Raw genomic sequence first — 21,146 nt, 5'->3', positions numbered from 1 at the left:
TTGTGATAGGTCCAAATCCTTATAGACCCCAGTCTTAATGAGTGGTGCTGGGATAGTTTCCACAATCCACGCTTCCACTCAAGTGGCTTCCTCATTGGACTGGAGTGATTCTTTTTTTATTTATCAAACCCTGAACTTTGATGGCTTTAAACAGAATTTTATTTTCTATAAGATGGTAAGATTATTTATTTATTTTTTTAAATACCTGGTACAGTAGAATGTCGATTTAAAGCGATTCAATTTAAGATTATTGATTTAAAGCGACACCCACAATTAAGGACAATGTTTTTATTTAAAGCGAATCTTTCCTATTTTGCACAAGTCAATCTGGTGCATCATATTTTAAAATTTGCACCTAATGTTTCTCTGGGCACGCTGCACTGTCCTGAGGGCGAAGCTGTACTGTACATGTACTCAAAATAATGTGCTAAGTGATTATTAAAATTTTTGTCTTCTGCAAACTATAGTATGTTTATATTCAAATTAATCACTATCTTATAAGAATTCCAGCAATGTAAATTATATTCTCCCTGGTCACTTCTGTGACATTTTATAAGCAAAAAACATAAACTTAAGCTAAAGGACATAAATAAACAAATAAATACTTCACCAGAACTTTCTGCGCCAACTGTCAAACATGTCACTGTCACCCCCCCATCTTCCCAGCCAGGGTTTGGTGCTTTAGGCTTAAAGTGTTTATCTTATATAATGTCACAGACTAAAGTTAGGAGAATATAATTTGCATTGCTGGAATCCTTGCAACACAGCAAATAATTTGAATATATACATCATATATTTTGCACAAGAGATCAAATTTTTTGCTCTCTGTAATAAAATTCTTAAATTAGAACTAGAATTTGTTTGTCTAATGCGAGCTATAGCATGTTTATATTCAAATTAATCACTATCTTATAAGAATTCCAGCAATGTTTAATATATTCTCCCATGTCAGTTTAGCGACATTTCATAAGAGAAAAACTTAGTCACTCCTAAGGACAGATAAATAAATAAGCACTAGACTTTGGCATCAACTGTCAAACATATCACCTCACCTCCCTCCCTTCCCCCCATCTTCCCAGCCAGTAAACAGACCATTTCCCATCCCTTAATTTTAGCTGTGTTGATTTATGAGTGTTTGTTTTAACATAATACTACAAAAAACAATGTTTTGTTTACTCTAGGAGATGGGCTGAGGTGCATCTGGGTAGACTCAGTCTTTTTAGTGTTTTGTGTTTCTCTCAAGTACCAAACTAAATTATTCCATTGAAACAACACTTTGATTTAGTGTGAATTCGTGAATTCGGTTTAAAGCAACCTCTCTTGAAATGTATCTCGCTTTATATCGACGTTCTACTGTAATGTATTTACCTGTCCGGCAGGTAATATCTCCGTTAGCTGGAATCCCTCAAACCCGAAACTCTCCAATAGCCAGAATTTAAATTTGCTTAGAATTTTTCCGGAAAATTCTCTAAATTCCGGAGCATTTTCTGAAAAAAAAAAATCTGGTATCTGTCCCAAATTTTATTTCTGGGTCTGGGAGCAAATGGCGATTATGAAATAATGCGCAATTACCAGAAAATCTGTGAAATTTGCAAGAAAATAACTCCAAACGTTTTTACTCAGGGCCTGGGGACAAGGGCTCCTGGTGTTATGGAAGATTGCATCATGTTTAGCTGCATCCTCTCATGGTTGGTACCTGGCTGGGAAGACCAACTGCTTGGGTAATGCTGGATTGTTCTGCTCTGGGTCTGTTTATAATTACTGTGCAAATATAAATATTTCTTTAAATGTACATGCAATACTAAAAAAGTAAAATAATACAGTACAGTAATAAATCAAAGTAATTCCGAGCTGAGCTAACGAGGCAAAGGGTGAGGTGACGAGTCAGGTGGTTAGGTGACATGCCAAGACACTTACACAGCACACACAGCACTACTAAACCATTGTCTTATAACATTTTACTTTATAATATATATTGTAAAATTAATTGATACATGATGGCTTGATTTGCCTACTTTTGCACGTAGACAACTGATCATTGAATACACCAGGGCATTTGGAGACACATTATGCACTCGTGATATTACGAAGATTTGCAACTACTGTACAACTGCTGAGCAACCGCATAAATTATCACAACCTGTACTCAAATGTACTAAGTTAATTACTAAAAATTTTATGTTTAGTGCAAACTATGAGATGTTTATACTCAAGTTAATCACTATCTTGCAAGAATTCCAGCAAGTTATATGCTGCTAAATCAAGTCAGTCACATTTTATAAGTGAAAAATTTAGACTCCCTGTCTTGTATAATTTATTCCTGAGTCCCTGACCTATCACGTTTCTACCGACAACTAGGCGTTAATCTCCCCTCCTGGCTGTCAACACCCCACATCCCCCTCCCCCCAGCTAGCAAGTGATAACAATTAATGGGATGAAGATGGTTTTAGGCTTAAAGTTTTTCTTTTATAAACTGTCACAGACTTGACTTAGCAGAATATAACTTGCATTGCTGGAATCCTTGCAAGATAATGATTTATTTAAGTATAAACATCCCAAGAAAGGGTGACCTAACATCTCATCGGAAGGTCCGTAATATGAGACCACTAATCCCCCACCCTACCTCCACTTGACATTGCATCAGGTCAGGTCAGTTCAGTTACATTAGACCCACTTATCCCCCACAGCTCCATGGGAGTGGAAAATACCAGTCTTTGCTGTAACACAGCTTCATTGACGCCTGTATCATATAGATTTTTTATTTTTAAATATATTTATTAACCAAACTTTGAGATAAAATATTCTGGATTATTATAGAAAAGAAATTGAGTTTCTAACTTAATTAGAACTGCATTTATGGACTCCAGTAGTTTAAACTCAAGGAAAATATCCCCAGCACCCAGAAACTTTTTGGGGAAGTGGGTGAATGTGCGTGTGTGTAAGATGTCTAGTTTAGACACTCGGAAACTTTTCCCAGTAACCGGAAACGATTCCGGGGATAAGGAATTTTTCAGGGTTTGAGAAAGTCGTCTGGTTAGCCAGAAATCTCTCTTCCCCGGAAGTGTTGTGCACCAATTGTTCCGGCTAACAAGGGTATCACTACAATACAGTATATACATAATGACTACGAGTTACCATCGCCATTAGTAAAGGATTAATAGGGTCACAGTAAATTTATTTGCATGGTAATTTTATGTGACAGTATTTTTTCATAAGTTCATGTCATAACATGTATCGTACCTTACCTTCAGAAATATATAGTAATTTTATTTTCAGCCTGAAGTGGACAGTGAATTAGGAACCATATCATGGAGTTTTTTTAAACAAGGATGGTTAAAAGAAGCACTGACAGAGGGTGAATTTTATCTCATGAATTTCTTCTCATTGATATCCTTAGCCCAACAAGGTGAATATCAGGTAAGTGATGTTTTGTTTTGTCACAGTTTGTAATATACAATATGTTAGAAGAATTTAATTATCCAGTAATGAACAATAAAAATATGATAGAGAAAGTAAACAATTAAAACTAGTAGAATCCTGGTTATCTGGAATTCATGCAACCGGCAGATTCAGCTAACTGGCACCAAAGTGAAATAATAATAATAAAAAATTCTCCAAAATCAGCTAGAATCGTAAGTTTGAATACCTCGCACAATGAGGATGAGCTGCCATATTTATTGCAATGATGGAAAATAAAGTCGATACATAGCATATCATAAAATACAATAGCACATATTTTAAGTACAAAAAATATCTTCCACATTTAAGCCATTCTCTGGGCAACATGACACAGTTCAGGCAGTCACCAAGCTGACTCACAGATGTGTGGCTGCCACACTGGTTGTGTGTATGTCGTGACGTCACATCGTGAGAGAACGCAGCCATGCCCTATAGCCCAGTAATCCACCACCTCTACACACATACACTTCCCATATATACATGCCCATGCTCTTTATTTTTCTTATTTTATAGTTTTATATTTTCTTTATTTCTAAGCCACATCATTTATATAGAGTGGAATAAGTGTTAAGGAAGTCCATTTTTCTGAGACACAAATTTGCCAGGTCAGCCTGTAGCACTGTGCATTGTAGAATTTATTGGGGGATCCTAAGAGTGAGATTCACCTAACCAGAAAACCTCTTTATCTGTCACCTTTCAATCCCCATAGTTGCTGGATAACCAGGATTCTATTGTACAGATTAACTGTGTGTACAGTCAAAGATAAAAATCGTGTCGAGGTTTTGTCCGAAGATTAAATATAACTTGTGAAACATTATGAGAGCCCTACCACAAGGCAGAGCACCCCAAAAGTTTTAGCCCTTCGGCATATGTTTTCACCAAATTTCACGACACGACTTTTGTCTTTCATTGTACAGTATTGTCTCGGTTTTCGCGGTCAATTAAACCCGTGGAGGTCCGCGTAAAACGAGAAACGCGTAAATGAAATAACAGAACATATGGGGTTAATTGAAATAGAGACTGGGCCGACTCCCAGACTACCCTGTTTCCGACACAATACCTACATTGTAGTAAAAATAACATCTTAATTTTATGATGGTATGCACACACAATTAATATTTAAGAGAAATATCAATAATATTATTGTAGGTTTTTTAACACGTCCGTTAGTAGAAGAGATGGCTGGGCACACGGGGATGGGGGGTTCGTTCCAAGGCAGAGGGCAGATTATTGGCCCTCACCTGTATCACTATCCACCACAGAGGCTTGCAGGCCTCTTTGTCAAACCCCTCAAAGTCCATATCCTCACTATCACTGACTTGGGCTGGCTGTGGTGGGTGAAGAATTCGGTAATGTTTTGTTGACTGGGCGACCTTGTGCGCACCCTGCCGCGCCGCTTCCCGCGTAAATGATGGAATGTACCGCGTAACTAATAATTGCCGGTCTGGCCAGGTGCCGCGTAAAGGAAATCCGCGTAAATCGAGACTATACTGTACAGTGAGTTCTGCTATAACGCGTGTTTTGATAACGCGAATTTGCTCTAACGCGATTTATGAATTAGGAACGATATTGTATAACGCGAACGCTTGTTTGATATAACGCGATTTTTGCTTACTATTTCTCCAATTTTGTGGTACAGTGGGGTATTAGGGTGTGTCATAGGAGGGAAGATCAGCTAAAACTATTGGCCCATCACTTTTTTGGTAGATTTTAGTGTATATAAACAGAAAATAATTTCAGTTTCAATATTTTGCAACCTTTTGCTAGGTAAATTTTAGCGTGAAATTTATCGAAAATCTAACGTACAGCTGCATTAGTGCATTACAATTAAATAGTGAACATTGCTTTCTGACTTCATTCTTTAACAACCCAACTAACAATATTTTTTTCTGTTTCAGATTCTGATGCATTTATAAGTTGAAAATATTTGCGATGGCTGCTTGTGTCAGGACGAGGAACCAAAAATCCAGCCATCTCAGTCACTATCTTGGGTCTGGGAGAGAGCTCCTGAAGTCGAAGTTGCCTACATTGAGAGATGTTTTAATCAGGCAAATCAGTGAAAAGAACCAAAGAACTTACACAAACAAAGACATTGCCAGTGATATGACCAAAGCTGTCTTGGCACAGTACACTCTGGCTAACGCTCAGTTCAAGCCTCCAGTCATAACAAGTCAGAAGAAGATTAGTGAGAGACTGCTAGCCAGTTGGGAAAAGGCAAGAGATATCTCTCTTGGGAGAGGAAAACTTGCAGTTATGACAGCTTTGCCAAGCAACTGGACCAGTTATTTGACATAATTACTTGCAAGTGCCCAATTGTTCTCTGTCCTGAGTTTGGATGCGATCGTGACTGTAAATCCGAGGCCCACATCTCCTGTATTTGCAAGCGTGAACTGAAGATTCCTGTGATCGAACTGGCATTTGTCAAAGCACAGAGAGAGAAGACTGGCAGTATAGGGGCTCTCATGATTTCTAGCCAAGATATTCCGGAGTCCAAGAGACAGGAGGCTGCCACAGAGAGACAGAAGAGGAGAAGAGTTGCCGAGGAAAAGAGACTTGAGAAGGCCCAGGGTGAGGTAAAAAAGGCCGATGATTGGAGTCAAGCTGATTCAGAGTTTAATGACTTCCCCATGGCTGATCCGAGTGCTGACCAGGAGAATGGTGACTTTGTCCCTAACCCAGAAAATAATGATCCCAAACCTTCCAGGCATAAGATTCGAAATAGGAAAGATATCCCGAGCATAGCTCTGGCCAGCATGCGACACCACACTGGTCTCAGAGAAACTGCAGAGATAGCAACAGCTGCCTGGATTGGCGGTGGTTTGATAACACCTGATGATGTTCACCTGGTGATAGATCAGTAACAAAGTAAGGAGAGCTCAGGAGAAACTTGTCAGTAATCTAGAAGAGGAGTTTGATAAGGGATAAGAGAAAATGGAATCAATTGTTTGTTCTTTGATGGGAGAAGGGATGACACTAAAGTGTTCATGAAAGTTGGAGATTCTGACAAGTTGTTCCCTGCCATGGTGAAGGAGGAACACTACTCCTGCTGCAGTGAACCAGGAGGGAAGTATTTGTGGCATTTCACTCCAGAGAAAGATGACATCAGGAAACCAGCTGAGATAGTGGCAGATAACATTGTGAACTGGCTCAGAGAGAGGAACGTAGACCAGACCCTGCAGGCCATTGGAGGGGACAGCACCAACACGAACACAGGGTGGCAAGGGAGGGTCATACAGTGGATAGAGCGGAAGATTGGGAAGAAGCTGGTCTGGATTGTTTGTGACCTCCACACCAACGAGTTGCCACTCAGACATCTGATCCAGGAGCTGGATGGCAAGACTCTTTCAAGCAACAGATGGTCTGGTCCTCTTGGCAAGATGCTGGACTCTGCCACTGAGTTAGAAATAAATCCGAGCTTTGAAAAAATCACAGTTGGCCCTCCACTCGTTGAGCTTGCACATACTGTCATTGACGACCTGAGTACTGACCAGTACTATGGTTACATGATTTGCAGTGCTATCAAAACTGGGGTCATGCCTGATAGACTTGCTTACCTGCAGATAGGTCCAGTCTCACATTCTAGGTGGCTCACAACGGCTCTCAGGTTCTGCAGAATTTGGGTCTCTCATCATAAACTGAAAGGAAACCAGCTTCACAACCTAAGACTTATTGTCCAATTCATCGTGAGTGTCTACTTGCCAAATTGGTTCAACACCAAGGTCAAGTCATCGTTCTCCGAAGGTCCGAGGCATGTTCTCTTCCAGCTTGAGCTCCTGAGGAGTCAGCCAAGGAAGGTTGTTCAGATTGTGGAGCAGACTGTGAGGAGATCTTCCTGGTATGCTCATCCCGAGGCAGTTCTTCAGACAATGCTCTGCAGTAAGGATGAGGAGAGAAGAGTGGCAGTCAAAAAGATCTTGGATATGAGACTTATGAGAGGATCTGGGCATGACGAATCAGTTGGTGACGATTCCTTCAGGGTCAGGAAGACTCCTGAAGTCAATCTAGATGCCAAGACCCTCACTGATCTCATAGATCTGGATAACATCCAGGCTGGCAGTGAGCCCCCTCTTACCTGCAGCCTCACCAATGTTCAAGTCAGAGCTTTCCTGGACAACCCCATGCATGTCCCTGCCTGGCCCTCGCACACCCAGAGTATAGAGCGTTGTGTACAGCAAGTGAGCGAGGCCAGCAGTCACGTGTACAGCCAGGAGAGGAGGGAAGGCTACATCCGAGCTCAGGTGGTCAGCAGGGAGGTGATGAGTAGAAACAGAAGCAAGAAAGACATGTTCTCTATGGTGTGCAGCAACACCGGGTCGTAGTAGTAAAACCGGTTTTTGTATTTGATGATTTTGTTTTCTAAAGGAATATTAAATTTAATAAATGTGTCAAGATCATTCGTTTCACTATTCTGGATCATTTTCATCCTAATAAATTAACCTGATACATTTACTTTACTTTAAATAAGCTATTTAGTGGTGTTGGTAAAAGGGTGGGAATACTGAATTTTCATAAGATTTCAAGTTAAAATTTACCTAGCAAAAAATGAAAACTTTTCAAATCTGAAGATATCACATGATTCTGCACATAGAACTACATCATTAATACCATGGGCCGATTTTTCAAACTCAAAAAAAAAAAAAATTCGCCTCTGTATGACACACCCTAGTGGGGTATGCTATAACGAATCTAATTGGTTCTAGAACCTTGTTCGTTATAGCATTCGTTCGTTATAGGATTAATCCGTTCCAGGCCCCCAAATACAACCACTTAACACTGAAAAATATAATATAAAATTGTAAAAATTGTAAAAAAGTGCATAAATATGCATCTAAACCCCTGAAATAAAGAATATCATTAATATTTGTAATAAAAAAACAATAAATTAGAAAAAAAAATGAAATAATGTTCGTTGTAGGAGTTTCGTTCGTTATAGCATTCTCAATTTTATAGGTAAAACCGTTCGTTATAGGAATATTCGTAGTAGGATCCGTTCGTTATAGCATACCCCACGTATTAACTGTGAATATAGTAAAGAAGAATATCAACAAGAAGCGTTCTGGTGATAGAATTCCCGGTGATGATCGTAAAAGAAAGGATATAACACTTGAAGAGAAGCTCGATTTTATCAACCTCAAAATCACCCTTCTCCCCCATCAAGTAAAGTGTTACATTTACTGTATGATTTCATTATTAGATATGAATGTAACATTTATTTAGACTGTGCTATCCTTTGTGTTAGGCTAACTACTAAATTTTTTCGATTTCGAGTACAGTTGTACCCCACTTAACGCGGTCAATAGAACCCAGAGGGTCCCGTGTTAAGTGAAATCCGCGTTAAGTGAACAACAGAACATATGGGATTAATTCCAATAGAAACCGGCCCGACCCCCAAACTCCACTTTTTGAAGACACATAACTATGTTGTAGTAAAAATAACATCTTAATTTTATGATGGTACATGCACACAATTAATACTTAAGAGAAATAGAGAAATACAGTCGCCAAGTTAATGTCCATTCAAATAATGGACTCAACTCCCTCCCCCTCTCACACTACACTGCCGGCTCTTCCCTCTCTGAGAAATTTTTGGGGGAAAACCACTAAATTTTAATAAATAATACCTCAAACTAAAGTTAGGATAATACAATTGACATTGCTGGATTCCTTGTAAGACCAGGAATATTTTGAATATAAATGTCATATATTTTGCACAAAAGATAACATAGTTACTCAGAAAAATTTTTTATCTAAAATTTGTATGTCTAATGCAAAATATATGATGTTTATATTCAAAATGATCACCAAATTATAAGAATTCCAGCAATGTAAATTATATTCTGGCCGGGTAATTTGTATGAATTTTATGAGCTAAAACAAATATCTTCAGTTAATAAAAAAAAAATAATCTTCAGACACTATCTGTCAATCAAAGTACCCCACCTTGCCTTCCCCCTCTTCCAACCGCGCGGTCAGTCCCAACCCTCCCCCCCACCCCCCACCAATCATCCCTTCAAGAGAAGAGTGGGTGAAAAATTTAGATTTTAACATTTTGTATTAAATAATACCTCAGATTAAAGTTAGGATAATATAATTGACATTGCTGGATTCCTTGTAAGACCAGGAATATTTTGAATATAAACGTCATATATTTTGCACAAAAGATAACATTCTTACTCAGATTAAACATTTTATCTAAAAATTTTATGTCTAATGCAAAATATATGATGTTTATATTCAAAATGATCATCAAATTATAAGAATTCCAGCAATGTAAATTATATTCTGACCGGGTAATTTGTATGAATTTTATGAGCTAAAACAAATATCTTCAGTTAATAAAAAAAAAAAAATATTCTTCACGGGGTAACAGATGGTCGGTCGGTCCCTCCCTCCCCCCCACCCCCCACCAACCGTCCCAAGGAGATGTGTGGGAAAACCAGAATACTTAACTTTTTTGTAATAAATAATACCTCAAACTAAAGTTAGGATAATATAATTGACATTGCTGGATTCCTTGTAAGACCAGGAATATTTTGAATATAAATGTCATATATTTTGCACAAAAGATAACATAGTTACCCAGAGAAAAAAATGTTATCTAAAATTTGTATGTCTAATGCAAAATATATGATGTTTATATTCAAAATGATCACCAAATTATAAGAATTCCAGCAATGTAAATTATATTCTGGCCGGGTAATTTGTATGAATTTTATGAGCTAAAACAGGCAGTCAGGCAGGGTGGTGGGTGGGGCAAATCTAAAAATAGCGTCTCGAGCCGGACACTCACCGCGTATATGTGGAAAAAATCCGTGTTAAGTGAAAGTTCAGCTCTGGCGAGGCACCGCGTATATGATAAAACGCGTTAAGTGAAACCGCGTTAGGCGGGGTAATACTGTAATCTGCACCTAACCCTATTTACTCCATAAGCCCTGTTATTTCTATTACGCGATTTTCTATATCACGATATTTTACAAGAACACAATTATCGCGTTATAGCAGAACTACCTGTACATCTTGTATATTAATTATGTTGCAACCTTAATTAAAAATTTGCTTAATGTTTGATGTACCCGGTAATGAGATTCATTTTATCCTTACTTGGATTGTATAGAAAATTTAGGAAGGAATGGATGTTATAGACACACACACAACATAAGATGATTTTGATTGTTGTTTCAATAGAAATTTGTTCCATGAAAACACTTTTTGTGGCAAGGGCTTTCAATGAATGACCTGTAAAATATGCCATCATGCAACACACTCTATGTCATATTTAGGGCATGGTAATTCAGTGCTGGGGAGCATTATTCATACTAATAATATAATTACTGTAAATTATCTACTGAGGAGCCTCATTATATCATGGTTGTTTACATTAAAGCTTCTGTTTTGTTGTTGAATTTGTACTATAGTGGAGTCGTGATATTTCTCGGGTTAGATACCAGAAGACATTGTGAATTATCAAATGGCGAATTATGATTTCATTGATTTAAATGGAAATAATTGCTCATAAATGAGTGTACTACACTTCTGTAACCCAAACAAGCTGTCTTTCTCTCACAGAAACTTTGTAAAAGGCATGGATGATGTGCAAAAAATATGAAAAAACTAAGGAAACCCTACCCAGTAGCTACCAAAGAATGAGTGGCACACCAGTTACACAATCAATTCTGGAAGTTGAGAGCACATTTCCATCTCCATACAGTTTGACAATCCAGTACTATGCACCTAACAATCTAAAATTAGACACAGGCTGGCCAAAAACTGCTGGAACAAAATTTCAGAACTGGGTGACAAAAAATACAAATGGATGCTACACATTAGAGATGATGTACAGTAACTGCAGTATTTTCATAGGGGACATTATCTATTCCTATCATGAGCAGCAATGCACCAGTATAGTAGGAAGGGTGGTATGACAGTGCTTGGTCACTTGGTATCTAGCACATTAGTTTTACCATGTTTCCCTTTCTTGGAATTAAGAGGGTCAAGTGTGAATCTCTTGCATGACTGTAGGGGATTCAAAATGTGAATTAACTTCTTTGAGAGTTTTCAGATTTTGACCTGAAGCATACCAAGTCTTACACAACCTTTGGATCAGGAGGTTTTAACCCAGTTTCAGTGGGATGAGAAGCTGCTTGCAGTATTAAACAATCTTCTTAGACAGTATATCCTACCACTAAATACAAACCCACTGACAAAGGATCTGCCAGGAGTTGTGTACTAGTAGTATTCTCTTTATTTATAAAATGTGATCCACACATCCGTACTTTCTATATGATCTCTACCACTATTTAATCTCAGTTTCATTTTCACTTCTGTTTTAACCATATTTTAGGTGTAGCATTCTGAATCCTTAGTAGAGTTGGTTTAAGTGTTGTCTGCTGTTAGGGGCACTGAACCAGTCACTTACCATGCCAAGGCCCCAAGTTAAACTAATTTTCTTGCCTGTGTGTTTTTGCCCCACAAAGTGTTAGGAATGGCATAAATGAAGTGCTTATGTACAGGTACTTCAAATTTCATACAGGTGGTGAATAATTTGGGATCTCTCGCTGCTCGCCTTGTGTTTAGAAGTATTGAGACAGCAGCTTACAAGTACTTTGCTCAGATGGTGTATCGAGGAAAACCAATAAATGAAGAGGATCAGGTACGGAAATTTATAATGTTTTTGTATTTTATTTATTTATTTATTTAGTTATTTATTTTTTTTTTTTTTAGCTAGAAGTGTATAATATATGATTAATAGATGAATGTTGATAGTTTTTGTCTACCTGCATTACCTCTAAACCTTTATAGTAAATATTATTATGCCAGAAACCTTGGAATCATGACTATGATGTACAATACTGTATCCTCTAAAAGTTCGTTTGTTTCTTTTATATTAAACTAACCATATACTGTACCTATTTAGATACACAGGAAAGTAGATTATATGTTCAGAAGAATCAAAGAAATAAATTGAAGTCACAAAACTATAATATTTTCCTTTTGTTTTAAAATCTTTACCTTTTAGAATGAGTATTGGACCAGACAATTTCTGATGATTTTTAGTTTAAGCCACTCATGAAGTGACATGTCCAGATCCTGTGATTTAGGCCTATGTAAAGCTTTTCTTTTATCAACACCTCTCAGAAACTAAATCAAGGTTAAACCTTCCTCAACAAGTTCCCAAATATCCATCTGGTTTACCCCTAATGCTTCACACAAGCCAACATCATCCATTAGTAGCAAGTTTTACCCAAAACGTCTCTCACCACCAGGCATTTCTCTCATTCATGTATGCTGCTGATTCATAGATGTCCACCCCGTCACTCTTAATGTATCTTTCAATCTGTTCTATCTTTTTCCAGCATTTTTTTGGTCTACAAAGTATTTTTCACAGTTTTCAGTTTATTTTATGGTCTTCTACAGTAGAAATAGCAGGTTTTACATGGATTAAACTGCAGTATAGGTATTTTGTATACTGTAGTGCACTGAGCTGATGATTGGATGGTATTTACTCTGTATTTTTTTTTATAGTATAGAATTTTGTTGTTAGTTTTTAAAAAAAAATTTATTTGTCAGGAAAGAATAGCAGAGGTGGTAAGATTTTTAACTTCATTGATCCGCACGCTGCTGCTCATTAGCATCTTCATCCTAACATTTGGCTGGTCCTACTCAAGTCTGCTACTTGAGGTAAGTGACAAGGATATCATTAATCGAATGAATATTTATGTCAGTACTGTAATAATGTGTTTTTCTCTTTATTTACAACTTGGTTTTGGTCTAAGGAGATCTATGTATAATACAGGTCCACCACCGATTTTCCGGCACCCTTGGTTCCAAAGCCTTGCCGGATTATCCGTTTTTGCCGGACCAACCGAGGTCAGGTAATAATAATTCAACAATACACCTCTGACCCACTAATTATACACCTTCCGTGTCTCTAAAGCACCATGGACAGCTAGAAACTTAAACAAATATTTAATGTAAATTAAATGTGAAAAAGTCATAATTTTGAGCAACATTACTGTACACACTTTGTACTAAATTTACTACACTAGACTAAAAAAAATATCTCTTGTGTAAACTATGTGATGCTTATACTCAAATTTATCACTATCTTAAGGATTCCAGCAATGTAAGTTATATTCTGCTAAGTCTAGTCAGCTACATTTTATAAGATAGAAACGTTAAGCCTAAAACTACAGGTACCTTCACCTTGACGGGGAGGAAAGGGGAGGGTGAGGTGAGGTGAGGTGTTGACAGCTGTCGGGGAGGGGAGATAACGAAGTGAGTAGTTATCAAATAGAGGAAGTTTAAGTTTTTCCCTTATAAAATGTCACTCAATTGACTTTGCAGTGTATAACTTGCATTGCTGGTATTCTTGTAAGATAGTGATTAATTAAAGTACAAGCATCCCATAGTTTGCACTAGACATAAAATTTTTAGTAATTAACTTAGTAAATTTGAGAGTACAGGTTTGCCCTTAGGATAATTATTTCTTTTACTTTTTTCACAATATATATTTAGAATGGTGTGCATGCACATAAGTAAAAATAAATGAAGAAAGTTACATATATCTTTCCGAAAATATGAGTTGAAAAACCTGTACACAAATGTACTACACCGGACTAAAATTTTTTATCTCTTGTGCAAACTATGTGATATTAATACTCAAATTAATCACTATCTTACAAGGATTCCAGCAATGCAATTTATATTCTGCTAAGTCTAGTCAGCTACATTTGATAAGATAAAAACTTTTTTCCTAAAACTACCTTCACCCTGGCTGGTAGGGAGGGAGGGAAGTTAAGTGCCCTTTCGTAAATTTGTTTGGATTAAAAGAGGTGCCGGACCATCAGTTCCCGGAAAATCGGTGGTGTACCTGTATACCATTTAGTCTGGTTTACAACCCAGGCATCAACCCTCATTTGTAAAGGCCATCACTTATGTACAGCTCTAGTATATCTCTCCTACCATGACTGTTACCCTTAACATTTTGACAAGCTAGGTGGGTGGTAATGGCGGCATAGCTATCGGTAAGGCATTTGTAACTGTTAAGTACTGTACATAAAAAATAAAGTATATATACCGTTGGGCATTTAGATTTTGCTCCTGATCAAATTCGAAAGAAATCCATCAGGAAATATTAATACTACAGGTATCCCTTGAGATACAAATGGGTTAGGTTTAAAAGCAACCATTAATTACGTGAATTTTCGTATCTCGAATAGCAAAACATGGGAAAAATAGGGTTGAATTCCCCAATGACATAAATACCCCAATATCATACCCCCAAAACACAAATCGGTTCACAAACAAGAAAAAATAGTACACAACTACTGACCATTTTAGTACTGTACTTGCCTTAGTCATCAAAATGCTTGGATAGTAAAAAAAATAAATAAAAAAAAGCCTCTGTCTACAAGTAATATCATTCCACTGTATTTTTAAGCTAGTGGGGTTCCCAATATTTATCCTGAGAAATGGATACTATCGTACCTCTTATAACGAACAAGATACATTTACATTCTTGGGGATGGTCTGCTAAGTGAAATATCTGTTAAAAGAGGCCATTATAACATGGTGCTTATGGAGATGGGTTCTTGCTTATGGCAAAATTAATGAAAATGGTAAATAAATTCCTTTAAATACAGTACTACTGTTTTCTTACAGAATGACTAAATAATGATTAAATGTTCCAAAAGTATGTCTTAAACATTAGAAAAAAGGTGCAGTTACTTAGAAATTACGTGATTGGCTTAGAGGATGTAAATAGTAAATTGTTTTTGCTATGAAACCTTAATTATTATTATACAGTACAGTATTTATTAAATTAATATTATTTTCATGTCTGATAAACAAAAATTCGTTGGCCGAGGCTCCATTACAAGAGGTATGACTGTATTTGTCAGTCACATACTGTCTGAGGGTAGAATTTGGGAGGAAGGGATAGATTCTGGGAGATGCCAGAATCAACGTGGGTATAGTTTAAGGGGGGAGGGTATAATATGAGACCTTACACTGGGCCAAGGATTGAACCCAGGACACAGTACGGTAGTGAAAGACATGCATTATTGCTGTATAACCAACACCCCAGATAATGATTCTGGCTCACCAGAACGATAATTTCACATATGAATCAAGATCATCCAAATTAATTTTTAACAGATACTGATTTGGGCTTAGAGTATAGATGGTCAAGTGTTTTATTTATAAGATAGTGAGTAAATACAGAGGACTGGTAAATGATGTATGAAAATTATAGAAGTGTTATGTTAACTAAGCTTGTAAGTAAGATCTTGTTGAACGACCTAACATTATATCGATGTTAGATTAATGACTGGATTACTATAGTTCAGAGATTTTTTCATCTCTTTCAGCTGTATGGTGGTCGTCAGCTGAGTGAAGGGGGAGGGACACTACTGATGAGAGCACAGTGCTTCTATGTTATCTTCCTAGCCATGAATGGTATCACAGAAGCCTACACTTTTGCTGCCATGGATGATATACAACTTTCAAGGTTATAAATTGAAATTCGTTTTAGGTTTTGGATAGGACTGAAATTACAGAAAACTGATGAACAAGAAAAGTACAATTTACCATGACCAGAAGGATTGATATGTTCCAGCAACAGGTCACTGTTCCTTGGATAAGTATAAATTGCTGCTGAGCAACTCACAGCCCTGGAAACCAGGATTGAAGCAATGCTACAGATTCCTAGCCCAGTGTTTGCTTTGAGAGCCAGTAAATGTTCAAATACACTATATTAAAATCCTAAGGAAGATTTAACCTCAATCTTGATCCCAAAAATTTACAGTACAGAGGGGTAACCATACTTTTAACCCTCACATTTTTCTGGTGCTCTCCAGCCATGTGAACCTCCTCTAGGGAGCTCTCTGCTGCTTTTCTAGTGGATCAACTGGGAGAAGGAAGTGTTATATGACACTTTGTTATTACTGTATTAAGTTTGACTGCAAAGATTAAACATTTTGCATAAGACTAGTGGGTACCTCATGGTGTGTTAGTATGAGGGACTGATATTTCCAATGCATTGGGTCTAATGTGATGCCATGCATATCCACTCAGCCATACATTGTTTTATGGCTCTACCACTTTTGGTAATTTGAAGCAAACAGTTTTCTCTAACCACATTGGTCCTAATCTGAATAATGTAATTTATGCAAGAGTTGAGTCTTGCATATAATTTTAGACAACAATACTGTACAGTACAATATTGGTTATTTCTTTGGAAAGTGTTGTACCATAAACTTTTGATTTCAACTGAATGGGGGAAGAGGGGTTGGATTAACCCAAAATTCAAATTAAAAGAGTAAAATTTACATACTGTTTTCAGTACATATATATGTCTGCAAAACAAAAATTTATGTTAGCACCACTGGTCAAACATGTCAGTTTATGTGAGCTTGGTAAGCAAGGTGAGTCAGTCAGTCAACAATGAGAATGAGCTCCCTGTGAGTCAGCCAGAGCAGTAATAATATGGGAATAGCAGAGTGTACTTGCATTCAGTGACCTCATCTAAGTTTATCATACATACACACACTGTTCTTGTGAGTTTAAGGCACTTACCGAAGGATAACTTGTAATGATTGGTAGGAATTGGGAGAGAGTTATAACCAGAGAGAAAAAGAGAAGACAAGAGAAATTCATTACGTATTATTAGAATTACAAAAAACATTGCCTTTTTATTGTAACACCTATTTTCAGCAAATAGAATTTGAACTTGAATATGAGGAGTACGCATTGCTGCTGAAATGTTGGATGGAGGCTTTTAGTTGCAGATAGAATATGTAAAAGCCTTGCCAGCTTTTATGCCATTGGAATGCAGTTCAGCACCCTAGACACCTATGTCAACTGATCATTGCTGGGTATACGACTTAACATTGGTTCCTCAAGTTTCCATCTGTTAACATCAGATGTCCTTTTTGTTTCATCTAAGTTTAAAGTTGGGTTCACATTTTTTTCTTAAGGAAACTTTATCAGCTTATCTTTACTATGCTGCATATCACTGACAATATTATTACACCCAAATTCTGTCACAACTAATTGACAATACAGTCAACCCTCACTTTACGCGGTCCCACATTCCGCGTTTCCACGTTTAAGCGGTGCCCTGCCGGAACCTAACATGCTCACATTCCGCGGTGCGTGTACCCCATTACGCGGAGAGCGGCTGGCGAGCCGCGCCATTTTTGGATCCAAACCTCCCGCCATCCGCCATGTTGTGTAAGCGGCGCGAACATGGTGCGCACAAGGTCGGCCAGTCATCAAAACATTACCAGTTCTTCACCCGCCACCCACCACAGCTGGCCCAAGTCAGTGATAGTGATAATTATAGTGAGGATATGGACTTATATGAACTTTGGGGGGTTTGACAAAGAGGCCCTGCAAGCCTCTGTGGTGGATAGTGATACAATTGATACAAGTGATACAGGTGAGGGCCAATAATCTGCCCTCTGCCTCGGAACCAACCCCCCATCCCCGTGTGCCCAGCCATCTTTTCTACTAATGTAAGTGTTAAAAAACCTAATATTATTGATATTTCTCTTAATTATTAATTGTGTGTGCATACCATCATAAAGTTAAGATAATATTTTTACTACAACATAGTTGTGTGTCGTCAAAAAGTGGAGTTTGGGGGTCGGCCCGGACTCTATTTCAATTAATCCCATATGTTATGTTATTCACTTTACGCGTTCCTCACTTTCCGCGGCGCCCTGTGGGTTACATTAACCGCGTAAAGTGAGGGTTGACTGTACACCTTTTTCAAATTTTTTAATAAATTTTATTTTTTATTACTGGCTTAAACAGATTTTTTTTATTTGAATTGGAACTTAACACTTTACCACACGGGCAATACGCCGGGAGTCAGTCCTCCTCTCATACTGGCTCAGTTGCCAGTTAATGATTCAGTGTTCCCGTCTGGTCGAAGGTTTATGTATACAGTGAACCCTCACTTTACGCGGTTAATTGAACCCTCGTCGGCCCGTGTAAAGTGAGAAACACGTAAAGTGAACAACATAACATATGGGATTAATTGAAATAGAGACCAGGCCTACCCCCAAACTCCACTTTTTCCCGACACAATACGTACGTTTTACTAAAAATAACATCTTAGCTTTATGATGGTATTCACACACACATAATATAGAAGGGAACAATCAATAAGAGAATAATATACTGAAGGTTAGGTTAGAAAAAAACAAGGTTGGGGTTAACACTTAAGTTAGTAGAAGAGATGGGTCGGCGTAGAGGAATGGAGGCTGGTTCCGAGGCAGAGGGCAGGCTACTGGCCCTCAGGTGAGACTTCATCGTTGTCATCCACACTTACTAGTGCCTCCCTGACAAATCCCTCAAAGTCATCATCACTGTCTCTGTCACTATCACTGGCTTGGGCTGGCTGTGGTGGGTTGCGGGCGAAGAACTCAGTTATGCTTTGCTGACGGCTGGTGTTTATGTTGTCGTGATAAACCTTGATGTAGGGCTCCATAGTCTGCAACAGCTGGGTAGTGAAAATTTCATACCTGTTAGCGTCAGGGTCGTAGGAAAGGAGGAGCTTGACTTTCTCAATACACTCGATGGCACCCCTTACATTACTATGGGATAACTGGCGTTCTTCTTGGGATGACGCACCACCTGCCTCTTCACTGATGTCATCAACATCTACCATCTCGTCGGTAGTCACATCAGGATCCCTTATCACCTCCAGGATGTTGTCGTTGGTGGTCTCGGAGAAGCCTGCAGCTGTAACACTCTGCGCAGCTTCTCTGGCAAGATCCACTGCTACTGCAACAGTCTGAACCTCACCAGTCACAGATTTACGCTGCCTAACACCCGGAATACCTTGCAACACAAGTCTCCATGCGTGACGAACAGTTGCTACAGACAGCTGATCCCATGCCTCCACCAAGAAGTCCACAGCTTTCTTGACGTTGAATGTTCTCCAAAATTGTCTCACATGTACTTCTTGCTCTGCCAACTGTTGATCCTCGTCGTCTTCGCTCTTGCCATCGGTGTTGGTGTCACTCAGGTTACGCAACTCTTCCTTGGTGTTGGTGTAGTCGTTCAGGAGCTTGAATTTCTTGGCAGAGAATGCAGCTTTTACATTACAGATCAATTCTTGGTCCATGGGCTGTATTATAGACGTAGTGTTGGGAGGAAGGAAGACCACTTTTACGTTGGGGTGACGATCTAACAGTAGGGGCGAGTGTCCTGGTGCGTTGTCAAGCAGCAACAAAATCTTGAATGGAACATTATGTTGCTCACAGAATTTCTTAACGTCAGGAACGAAACAGTCATCAAACCAGGAGAGGGACAGAGTAGAGAACATCCACGCCTTACGTGCGGTCAGCCAGTGGACATTTAGCTTGGTCATGTCCATGCTCTTGTAGGCGTGTGGCTTGCGTGCTGTGTGGATCACCGATAACTTGAGCTTACAAGTACCGGAGGCGTTGGTGGTAAACAGGACGGTGATGCGCTCCTTCTGCAACTTCCGGCCCCGACACTTGCTGGCATTCTTCACAACGAAGGTCTTGGAAGGTAGCTTTTTCCAAAACAGACCAGATTCGTCCATGTTAAACACCTGGTCGTCGGTGTACTGTCCTTCCTCCATAATCTCACGTAAAAACGGAGGAAATTCCCTAGCCGCAACACAGTCAGCACTAGCTTCTTCACCACCAATGTTGATATTGGTGATCTTGTTCCTCTTCTTAAACCTCTGTAACCACCCAGAGGAAGCATTAAAGGGTTTGGGCTCTGCAATTCCCATCTTTCGTGACACTGCAGCCTGACGAACCAAGTAGCTCACAAGTAATTTTTCCGTCTTGAGAAGCACCTGTAGACTTTGTGATGTTCATGTGCTCCTTTATCTTGGCTGCATCTTTCTTAATTGTCCTGATAGTTGATTCGTTAGTGCGAGATCAACCTGTCTTGTTCCTTTCTCCAACTCTTGTATGATCTTATATTTAATTTCGTAGCTTAAGGAACATCGTGTCTTCTTTGGCTTAGGGCGGCTGGGTCCAGGTAATGCAAGGTTTCTTTGTGGTGGTGGTGGTCCGGTGGAAGCCATTCTTATGGAATAATGGATACCGATATACACGGTGTAGCTGGGAGGGGTGTAACTGACGCAGGTAGGTCAAGGGGCTTGAACGCTCCCGCGGCGGGGCACGTCATAGTACATTAAACCAATCACAGCTAGCGGGGAGGGAGGTAAGGGTGCTTTGTCCAATCACAGTCCGATGCGTCATATGACGTCACCGATAACGCAACAAAGACATACACTGCGCAACCTACTCGCGCCGCTTGCACAACATGGCGGGAGAGATGGCGGGAGGTTTGGATCCAAAAATGGCGTGGCGCAAGAGGACCGCCAGCCGCTCTCCGCATAAAAGGGTACACACACCGCGGAAAGTGAGCATTCCGTGTTCGGCAGGGTACCGCGTAAACGTGGAAACGCGTAAAGTGAAACCGCGTAAAGCGAGGGTTTATTGTACTGTACTGTACTGTAGTCAGCACTATAATATAGGTCAGAATCTTTCAAAGCATGACATTACAGGAGAAGGCTATAAACTGTGCTGATGGAAAACAAATAGAGTAGAACTGAGACTGGTTTGAGCAACAAGTGAAAAAATTTAAATTTATAGAATAAGAAAAGTAAGATATTGTACTTTGTCCAGATAATT

General features: G+C 38.8%; 1 protein-coding gene across 14 annotated transcripts in view; it reads left to right on the top strand.

Moving 5' to 3' along the window:
• LOC121863243 (protein RFT1 homolog) overlaps positions 1 to 21,146 on the top strand; it is a 71,872-nt gene that overhangs the window by 29,118 nt on the left and 21,608 nt on the right. For all 14 annotated transcript variants that reach the window (XM_042361768.1, XM_042361766.1, XM_042361764.1 and 11 more), the window contains 4 exons: positions 3,277 to 3,417; positions 11,990 to 12,109; positions 13,027 to 13,137; positions 15,828 to 15,967. In XM_042361768.1, the coding sequence (XP_042217702.1) occupies positions 3,277 to 3,417; positions 11,990 to 12,109; positions 13,027 to 13,137; positions 15,828 to 15,967 (512 nt within the window). The remainder of the gene's footprint in view (positions 1 to 3,276; positions 3,418 to 11,989; positions 12,110 to 13,026; positions 13,138 to 15,827; positions 15,968 to 21,146) is intronic.

Source organism: Homarus americanus, unplaced genomic scaffold (assembly GCF_018991925.1).
Source record: "Homarus americanus isolate GMGI-L3 unplaced genomic scaffold, GMGI_Hamer_2.0 scaffold46197, whole genome shotgun sequence".
NCBI classification, from domain to species: domain Eukaryota; kingdom Metazoa; phylum Arthropoda; class Malacostraca; order Decapoda; family Nephropidae; genus Homarus; species Homarus americanus.
Note: the sequence above shows the minus strand (reverse complement) of the source record. Positions and strands in the feature narration are given on the sequence as shown.